Below are 9913 nucleotides of genomic sequence, written 5' to 3'. Positions count from 1 at the left end.
GAAGTAAGTGGAGATGTAAAACCGATGACGTCCTTGCCTGAAAAACTACTTTAAAAAAAAATAAATAAATAACGCAAAAAAAGGTTCATTTTTATTAATGCAAAATAGCACTCTGACTGATTATAGTGCTCATCAGATAAATCATCTATTCAAGTTGGAAGACAAGATTCAAATTAATAATTTTGTACAAGGAAAACGACCAGAAAATATAGCTCACACATTCATTGACTGGATCATTTTGGGAAATTTCACACCCAAGAATTTTTAATTGTTGGTCTTTGAATTTGGAAATAAGTTTTAAACTTGTGTAAATTGTGTTAATATAACAAACCTCCCTCAGATATTATTGATAGTTATTTAAGAGAGATTGCTATGTTTTGTTTTTTTCAATTTATTTTAATTTATTCTTTTGTCTTAATCTAACACTTAATTTTGAGTAGTTTGTCAAATCAAAATACTAAAATTATAACTGTAAGTGAGGGGCAATGTGAAAGGAGGACAAATGAGAAACTGAACTCATAGAAAAAAATATTAACATTAATTATCCTCAGTTGTTTCTTACTTTGTATGACAGACAAACCTTAATTTTGTTGCTGTTTTTAAAGAAGTAAGCAACATGGATGCCCGAGACCGACATTAACATTTCCAAAATGTAACTTGTGAATATAATAGAAAAAAAAATGTAGTTTGAATTTTCATTGTGAGGTCAAGTCTTTATTTCGTATGCTCAAAGAGTCACAGTGAAAGTCTGTACCTCTGATAACAAATACTGAAGGATATGGAGTCTAAAAATCCTCTTTGTGAATATTTGAGGCTCTAACAGCGACAAATAAAAAGACGGTATGATTGTGCTTTTCATTACAATTCTGGAGAGGAAAAAGTTTGTGGCACTTGTTTGAACAGTGGAAAACTTAAATGTCCTTAGAAATGGCAAAAAGGTTTCAGAACAAAGACTGTTTTTTTGCCCATAGGGTTGCAAGCTGAAGTTAAAAAAAACATGTCCATACCCAAGTTTGACAACATGGGTTCAGTAAACATCAGTTTGTGTGGAAAAAGAAAATTAAAATAAAAAGACAATCCAAAGTTGTCCATTTAACTGATTTAATGCCCTTTGATGTGAGGTGTGACACATATAGCAGCAGGAGGAAGAGACTCTTGGGAGAATTTTTTATGTTACAGTGTCAACATCTGTTTTCCCGTGTAGTCATTTTTAAAGAATTGCTTCTGACTGCTTATAAACCTTCTTTCTGATGAACAAACATAGTTCCACTGAACTACCGTGTACATTTTCTGGGTCACACTCCCAAGACACTTTTTGCAACATGTGGATCTCGTCTTTCTCAGCCTGATACTAAAAAACATAAGAACCAAGTGTCCAAAGAAATTTACCACATCAAATTACCATCTGCAGGTTTTTTTGTTCTTTTTTTTTGCAAGAGACAAGACAAAATCCTTAAAATACAAAATATTTATTTTGAAAATGTCTTTATAAGAGAAAAAACGAAACAAAAAAAGGAAAAAGAAAAATCAAAACCAAATCAAAACCATACAAATTGTTTGGTTACTAGCATACCACACTAGTGCTAGGAACTAACAATGGAGAATTGCTCACTCAGGGATAACTCATAGACGCTCAGAGGCGATGAATACATCTCCACCTCTGCCCTTTCGATTTCATATTGCACCCAAACGTTGAGGCAAAGAGAAGCGCCGAAAAAGTGGCACTAGTGGTGAAATGGCATCCCGTCTGTTCTTTAATGTTACATAAGCAGGGCGGGCAGACATGTGGCAACCTTCTGATTTTCTTTCTTTCTTTTCTTTCTTTTTTTTTTAAACAAAAACACAAAAACCAAAAACAAATAAAAGTGAGTTTAATACATATCTGAAATACAGTGGGTACTTAACTGTTGGCATTGATATGGTGAGGGGGGAAAAAAACAAAGAAAAAAAAAACTAGAGGGAGCTCTTTGACCACATCTCAGAATCCCAAGGAGTATCCCAACCTTCCAAAAACTGAACAGTGTGCTTCTGAAATTATGGATAAGAAGAAGAAGAAAGCCTCCTCCCAGAGTCGGAGGCCGCAGAGGTCAATGTTGCACCTTTGAGGTTGCAGTGGAGACAGCTCGAGGCTCTGTAAGCCCAACCTTATAGCAGATATAAACATATATGTATTCTTAAACCTTTTTAATCTTTTTATTGTGGTTGTACAATATTCCCTGATGGCCTGATTTGGCCGCTGAGTGTTATACAGAATCCTGAAGAGATATCAAAATTAAAGAGGAAGAAAAGAAAAATTAAAACAAACAAGAGAAGTGATGAAATTGTCCGTTGAGGGAGAGGAGGGGGAGTTTGATGGGGGAATCCTGTTTGTTGCAGTTTGTGGGACTTTTCGTTGCTCTCCCTTGTCCCCTTCTTAAAATGTTACACACGCTGGTCAAACACACACAGTTCCTCCATCGCACTGCCGTGGCAATCTGCTCTGAGGGCGAAAGAAAAAAAAAAACACATTTAGCACAAAACACAGAGGCGATTCTTCTTCTTCCTGCTCTTACTGAAACATTTTGTTATACCTATGTTAGCTTCTTGGCTTTGTTGTAAAGTGAGTCCACGACTTTGCTCATGTTCTGAATTGTTTCCAAGGCTGCTTCGTATGTTTTGTCCACTGGGGGCTCCTCAAATATGATCAAGACACCTTCACCTTGGTCGAGAATTCCTGCAACATTGTCATAAAAAAAAAATATATATCTATTACGGCACACTGAAGACTCTCGCTGCACCTGTGAAGAGTGAAATATCTGACTTGTTCATGAAAATTACCGTGAAACTTTTTGTCCAGAATCATCTGTGATAATTTCCTCTCTACATCTCCCTGTAAAGATATAACAAATATCAATAATAACATCATAACAATAACACTGAATTCATGATTTTAAAACTCAGGTAAAATTTGATAACTGCCAACATACATACCTTTGACAGTTTGATTAGACCCGATATGTGTTCTATCTGTAAACAGAAAGAAAGGCAAATTAAAGACAGGACGTACTCATCGTTTTCTTGAACAGGATAAGAAACAAACAAACCAACCAAGAATGGGAAAAGAGAGGCCCGGTATTAGCTTGAGAAGACTCAGAAAATGCAGGTAAGAGACGACTCTTAAGAAATTACTGAGATGGCCCAAAATCATGGACAGACACACTGACATTAAAACATATCCTGTTTGTCCTTACCTGTACTCTGGAAAATGGTTCAATGACTCGGATGAGGTTTTGTTCCAGCAGGTTGTCGTACAGCTTGGCCAGGTGAGTGTTGATGATGGGATCGTCCCTCAGCTCTGCTCTGTACTCTGTTAGGGCCTGAAGGATGCAAAAGTTTGACTTAAATCACTTGAAGCAATCTGCAACAAAAACTTTTTTAAGCAAGGCAAAGGCAGGACACACAGAGAAACACTTGGAACAAGATTTTGGGCATCATGTTCTCATCAAATATAATCTTCCAGACTAAGATTCAAGGGACAAATAGTTCATTTCTGTGCGTGCTTGCACATCAGCCGGCAGGCAGAAGGAGCAGTAACTAAACAAAAAGGCTAAATGGAAGTGTGCCTCTTCTATCTGAACATTCATTCAAATTAATGTGACAAGACAAAAAGGCTTCTTACCTTTTCAAAGTCTGCTAATGATCTGTTCTTGCTGGCCTGGGCGACACATTTCAGTGCGTCTGTCTGGATGGATCAAAACAAAAAAGACAATCTTAGTTTTAGCTTAATTAGAGTTTTAGCAGAACAAAACAGAGATGCCACAGTGAAGGTCATTTAGTTTCAGAATGATCACAACAGAAACTGAGCGGAGCACAAAAAATGCAATTATGCCACATTACAAATTCCAAGAAAAACAAGGAGAATTTATGTGATGAGTAGAAGGTTGTTGGTACTTGCCTGTCGACCAGCATACCGCAGGGCCAGCTTACCGCTAATCAGGGCCTGGACCTCCTCTGGTCTGAAAAAAACAAGTAACAGAGATTTTAATAATTAGATTTTTAATTCAGTAATGTTCATGACTGAACCATTTGGATGCTAGGACATAGTAACGACTTCTACTCACAGGTTGAGCACAATTTTGCACAGTAGCATGTATTTGAGTGCTGTGATGGCTCTGGGGCTGTCGATGGAGTCGTAGCCCTCGAAGGCCTCAAAGAAGTAGGAGTAGGCGGTCTTCCAGTCCTTCTCCTCAGCTGCATGGATGATCCCTGCAACAGAGATGACACGGCGTGACAGTTAGCATCTAAGGCCAAACAGTTACAAGGAAATATAAAAATACCAACTAAACTGGAAAAACTTGCAGTGCTGAAGATAAACACTGTAGCTTCCATGACAGTATCATTCAAAGAAATATTAAAACAATGTGTTGAGTCTCGCTGGGTGTTGGACCACATAACCAGAATGTTGGAAGCCACAGAAGCATTAGCCATAAGCTTTGTCTCTTTTTCTTCTTCACACCAAGCTGTAAACTCATAAATAACCATGATACTGTAGAGCCTCGCAGCTCTTCAGTCTTCACACTGCCGATCACAAACTGTCTAACTTTGAGATGATTATCAGCATAGAAATGAGCTGAGTCACAGAGAAACACACCACAAATAAACTCCCAGTCAACTGTGGAGAAGAAGAATTGCTTAAAAAAGGAAATATCAACTCATTTTTAGTTGTCTTAGTTCATGTGATGCCTCCTGATGGTGCAGTATATCACATGATGACCACAAATATTTAATTTGTCTGAACTCAATCATGACATTGATCATCAGGGGAAAAAAACAAACACTGCCAGAATACAAAGAAAAATAGGTTGAAAAGCATAATATTTACTTGGGTGTGATGCCATAAAAAAAAAAAAACAGTTTTCTGCACACATTCAGTATTTTAGACTTATCTGGCGCCCCCCAGTGGTAGATTAATGCAGAGACAACTTAGTAGAAACAAGGATCACCACATCTCTTTACAAAAATGTTTGTTATCAGAATAATTTATGTATTTTATTAGGGTTCTTTCACCTTTTCCATAGTAGATTTTAAGTACTTCTGAAGCATTTTTTAAAGCCCATTTTTAAGCTTTTTCAGCAAATTAAAGTTTAGTTTATATGTTTATAAACATATACCCTCAACTTTTAAATCAGATGATGTTGAGTCAAACAAGCAAAACCTTGTTTTTTCGTGAAACCATGTTATGGACAGATGAGCAATTAAAGGAAAACACACAAAGTTTCATGTTTTGAAATGTGTACTGAATTATTGTTATTATTATTTTTTTGATATGTGACCTGGCAAGAAAAACACAGGTGTAATTAATAAGATGAATAAGGTCTGGAATTTCTTAATAGTTGTTATATCTGTGCTTTTCCTGTTATGACAAGTGAAATTGAAAAACTTCTAATAAAAAGCTTTAACCAAATCCATTATGTGGTTTGTTTTTCCAGGTGGTTAAGCTGTCAAATAACATAAAACAATAATTACTGTTGAGTCTCTGGAGGCTATTTTTCCTTATTCAAAATATTTTCTATGATACCGATAACACAAATCATTAAATTCTCATTTTCCCCCGGCATGATAAATTCTACCCATCGGTCATTCCCCACACACACACAGAAACTGGACCACTTCAGCCAAAGTAAAGTTTATAGGTGAGAGTCATGAAATCATCTGACCTGACTGCATGTCCAGAGCTGCCTGGAGCTTTGGAGGACAGTAGATGGCGTTGGCGGTGGTCCTGGCTGAGGTGAGGGCTGCGCGGGCCTTGGGCAGGTTGCTAAGAGCATGATATGTCTTGCTTTCAAGCAGCTGAACCTCCACAAGAAGAGCTTTGTCATCCATCTTTTTCAGCTCCTGGAGCAACTGGGAGCCTGAGGAATAGAAAACGCACCAGAGTTAATAACATGCAAATTAACTGTTCCATTATCTTTGTGAAAAGCTGAGTAAGCAGCCAGGGGGGTTCTTGTACAATTACCGTCCTGATACGTGCTAATCTATATTTTCTTTACAAGAACAACTTTGCAAATAAGATTGCATCAATAAAAAAATATCTTTCGAATGTGTTGGTGTTTCTTCGTGGACTGTGTATGTTTGATAAACATGTCTGGGCAAAAAGTAATTTTCAGCCTTTTTTGTAAAAATTCTGAAGACAAATGCTGCCATTTACCCGCAGACAAGAAATGTTGGATCTCTAAACACTCACCAAGTGCCAAGGCCTCCTGGTATCGTTTGGTGTCAAAATAGAGTGAGATCAGCCGTGCCTGAAAGAAGAGAGTGTGATTAGACAAGCAGAGAATAACTGTGCCAATAATCTATCGCCTTGAAAAGCTGCAATATGCATCCTCAGAGACAATAAAATGAGTCTTTGCACATTTGCACAACTACATTCTTAATACATGACTGAAGAAACTGTGACATTTATCAGAATATATTACAATAATATTTCAGGTCTAGAAATCACAGCCTCATGAGCCACACATTTTGCTTGTTTGCTTCCAGTTTGTCATGTTATACCCACGTGTCCCTTTGTCTTTTAAAATCATCTAAAAGAAATCATACTAGGAATGTTCACGTAAACTTTAGTTTATCACGTTTATTTGCAATGTGCAAAAGGCCATTAGCCATTAGCTAATTTCCAGCTGAAAGCAGACACAAACAGAAACCTGCTACTTTATTCTCATCATGCTCTATACACAAAGAAGATTTCATTGACATTTTGATCCACCTAGATCTTTACCTGAAAGTTTACTGTTAGATTCCTGACAATCTCTCCACAGGCCCTTCAAAATGTCAATCATTTTGATGCATTTCATTTCAAACATTGAGATGTTGAGATGCCAGTCACACACTTCTTGGAGGAGCATAGACAGTTCCCACATTTCTTTTGAATTATTTCTTTCAGAGAGTGCTAGAGAGAGGAGGTGAACAAACTGTTCTCAAAGGTGGATCTTATCCAAGTACATGAGGACTTCTCTCTTTCAGCCCGAGCTCATGGCACACATAGTGCTATTAACAAAGTGTCCTGTCATTGTTTCATTCATAGAGTAATTCATAATGTGTGGCCCGAGGGAAACCGCGGCCTGTCTGAGGAGCATCCCTTTTCTCAGTTTTCACTCATTCATACTTGCATTTGTTTCATTCTATAGTTTTCTTCAACACAGTACAAATACAAATTCTTGCTGATCCTGTTTTTTGTAATTCAGCCAAAAGCTCCAGCTATCCCGGAGTGTGAGTGTGAACCAGCTGGCAGTCATTTGGCCAAGGAGACCATTTTGGCTGCTTTTAGCAGGGTGATGTCATTAAAGATGGCAGTGTTTAGTCGATGTATCAGCATCTCTCATTGTCACTCTCTTCAGGCAGTTACAGATTTGCTTCAGCACATTCATCAAGTTTCCTGTTCTCTTTTGGTTTTAACTCAAAGTGATGCCACAGCGGCAGTGTTACATGTTACAACTGGTTCTCCACCATTCCCTGTCTGAAGTCACAGTGTCTCCAGCTACACAAGCCTGGAGATGTTCAATTTGATTCCTCACACGGCAGCTGTTTATACTTAAGGATATCGCTTTTATTTTTACTGTCATTAATCATGAACCGTGTGGTATGTCACTGCTAACTACAGTTGAGAATTAGGATGGATACATCAGCAGTTTGTGATATCATGTTTTCATGGCAAATTGGCCATTTTTGGGCTAATCACAAAAATCTAAAAAAGCAGCAATTTCAATTTTTACCCCATCAGCAGTCAAGGCATCAAAAGTAATGCAGACGATTGTCCTTGAACAACATAATTGCTGTGCTGTGAGTTTGTGCAAAAGCTTTTGAAGCCCAAATCTTTGCCTACAGCAAACTCAGCAAAAAAAAAAAAAATCATGCAGAGGATTAAGTTACGTTATGCCGTTTGATAGCGCCCACAAGCTTATTCGACACCTCCTTACCTCCAGAGCCTGTCGTAGGAAGGTTCTCTTCTCTGCCTTGGCCCACTCGATGCATTCAAGACACAGCTCAACTTCCTGCCCCGTTGCTGCCTCCATGTCAAGAAAGAGATCCAGCAGAGAGCGGACCAGCCGGGCCGCCTTGGCCTTGCTGATGGAAATGAGGAAAGGCCTCACAAATTTCAGAAGACCCCCCAGCTCTGGATGACACACAAAAACATCACATAGAATTAGTCTCATTAGGTTATTTAAAAGCTGTGTTAGCACAGGGTGAACAACAAAGTTTGACTTGATTACCTGCAGCCTGTCCGGTCTTAGCCAGGAGCGTCCCCAGCTCCAGGATGCTCTGTTCTTTAACCCTGACAGCTTCCTCATCGTTCTCCTGAACATCTCTCCTCACTGTTTAAAAAAGACAACAACCTGAAGTCAGAATCCAGTTCATTATCTATCATCCACAAAAAGTCCATTATGAGACATTCATTCCACTGGTGTGAGTCCACGACTTTTAAGCTTTGGAAATCATGACTGATTTCCTGTTTCACAATTTTTGATGTCACATGATCTGGTTTATTTACATGAACTCAATATTAGTCACAGCTATCAATCAGATTTCTGTAAAAATAAAACATGCGGATCAGACGTTTCTGGGGCTGAATGTGAGGTCTAAAAGATTTGTATGGCTGATAAATATACACACATATATTCACTTTAAAACGCAGTTATAAAAAAGAGGGGAGCAACAAATAATCACAATAAAGATGGAACCAGTGAAAGTTTGTTTTGCTCAATAAATGACACACGCTTCTGTCAATATGTCAGCTGATTACTTTTCTGTCAAACACTAATAAACTGATTAACTCTCATTATCATTAGTTGAGAATAATAAACAGTTTAGCGACGACAGCTAACGGGCTGTAGTGACAAGGCAATTTGAGGTCAGTGCTGCCTGTGTGAAATTTAAGAGCTGTTTACAGTAATGCAATTATCATTTGCTCTCGATTACCAAACCATAAACACAAAAGCAAACTCTGACCGGTTACTCATTCATGTCCCAGCAATAAAACAAAAAAATAGTTGGTCAATATTTCCACAGTTAGCCAGCTGCCTTTCACTTTGTTGATGACATGGGGAGAAGGCTTTTTGACAACAAGCTAATGACGTTAGCTTACAACACTCATCATGCTAACGTGACAGTCTCAAGTAGAGTTAATAGGGGTTAGCTTTGAACCTGTGTTCACTGACACAACAACGCAAGGCTAATACACAGCAGGGAAACTTAACATTACTCGTAACTATTACATATTTCACGCCCAGGCCTAAAGTTAGCAAAGTTGCTAACGAGCTAACTCGCTAATATCCACTAGCAGTTGCCGTTACCCACCGTTCAGCAGTGAGTCAGCACGGCACACCACCGGCTCTTGCTATCGAGCCCCGCTAGCTAGCATGCTAACCTCGCCACCTGAGAAATAGCACATTACAGCGGTCAGGTGAACAGTGTCCGCCTCTAATCCCCGGCCGAACACCTACCTATTGAGTGGAGGATGTCGATAGAGGCGTTGCGGTCCGTGCTAATGAGAGACTGGGCTCTCTGAAATTCAACCACTGCTGCAGCCGCCATCTTCCTTATTCAAAATGCTGCCTGAATGAAAATTACGTGCGGGGACTACGTTACCTAGCGTATGTGACGTCACGTACGACTTGCATGTCGGGATTTTAGGGCATCTGGGTAATGTGGTCTTTTTCTTCCAGAAAGGGATAGTAAACAATTATCAGAAGCTCCTTTTATTACGCATTTTATTTGATCATATTAATCAATTCTTTCGATATTTTCATTATGTATTTATTTAATTAATGTTTGAATCTTTTTTGTATACATTATAGAAATTGATATATAGTAATTTGGTTGTGATGACTACATTTGACTTTGATAAACAATAAAGATTGCGAATAGATGCTATTAT

At 38.4% G+C, this 9913-nt stretch overlaps 1 protein-coding gene across 2 annotated transcripts; it reads right to left on the bottom strand.

Moving 5' to 3' along the window:
- Positions 1–1453: 1453 nt before the first annotated feature.
- psmd11b (proteasome 26S subunit, non-ATPase 11b) lies at positions 1454–9638 on the bottom strand. 2 transcript variants are annotated; one of them, XM_037082046.1, is made up of 13 exons: positions 9480–9638; positions 8250–8351; positions 7956–8152; positions 6224–6281; positions 5697–5891; positions 4101–4245; positions 3935–3995; positions 3659–3721; positions 3231–3356; positions 2971–3006; positions 2818–2869; positions 2571–2713; positions 1454–2474 (listed from the first exon to the last, which is right to left on the bottom strand). In XM_037082046.1, the coding sequence occupies exons 1-12, from the start codon at positions 9568–9570 to the stop codon at positions 2571–2573; spliced, it is 1269 nt and encodes a 422-aa protein (XP_036937941.1). In that variant the 5' UTR covers positions 9571–9638; the 3' UTR covers positions 1454–2474. The 2 variants fall into 2 exon arrangements, with proteins under 2 accessions (XP_036937941.1, XP_036937940.1); XM_037082045.1 differs by having other exon boundaries at positions 1454–2479; positions 9480–9637.
- Positions 9639–9913: the final 275 nt, after the last annotated feature.

Source organism: Acanthopagrus latus, chromosome 20, assembly GCF_904848185.1.
Source record: "Acanthopagrus latus isolate v.2019 chromosome 20, fAcaLat1.1, whole genome shotgun sequence".
In the NCBI taxonomy this organism is placed as follows: Eukaryota; Metazoa; Chordata; class Actinopteri; order Spariformes; family Sparidae; genus Acanthopagrus; species Acanthopagrus latus.
Note: the sequence above shows the minus strand (reverse complement) of the source record. Positions and strands in the feature narration are given on the sequence as shown.

Bases quoted from the DNA above. Each gene is read 5' to 3' on its own strand.
- psmd11b (XM_037082046.1), bottom strand. From the start codon at position 9,570: ATGGCGGCTGCAGCAGTGGTTGAATTTCAGAGAGCCCAGTCTCTCATT. The intron at 4,246-5,696 runs GTCAGATGATTT...TCTCTGTTGCAG, and splicing joins AGCTCTGGACATGCAGTCAG to GGATCATCCATGCAGCTGAG. The intron at 3,996-4,100 runs GTGAGTAGAAGT...TGTTTTTTTCAG, and splicing joins TGCAAAATTGTGCTCAACCT to ACCAGAGGAGGTCCAGGCCC.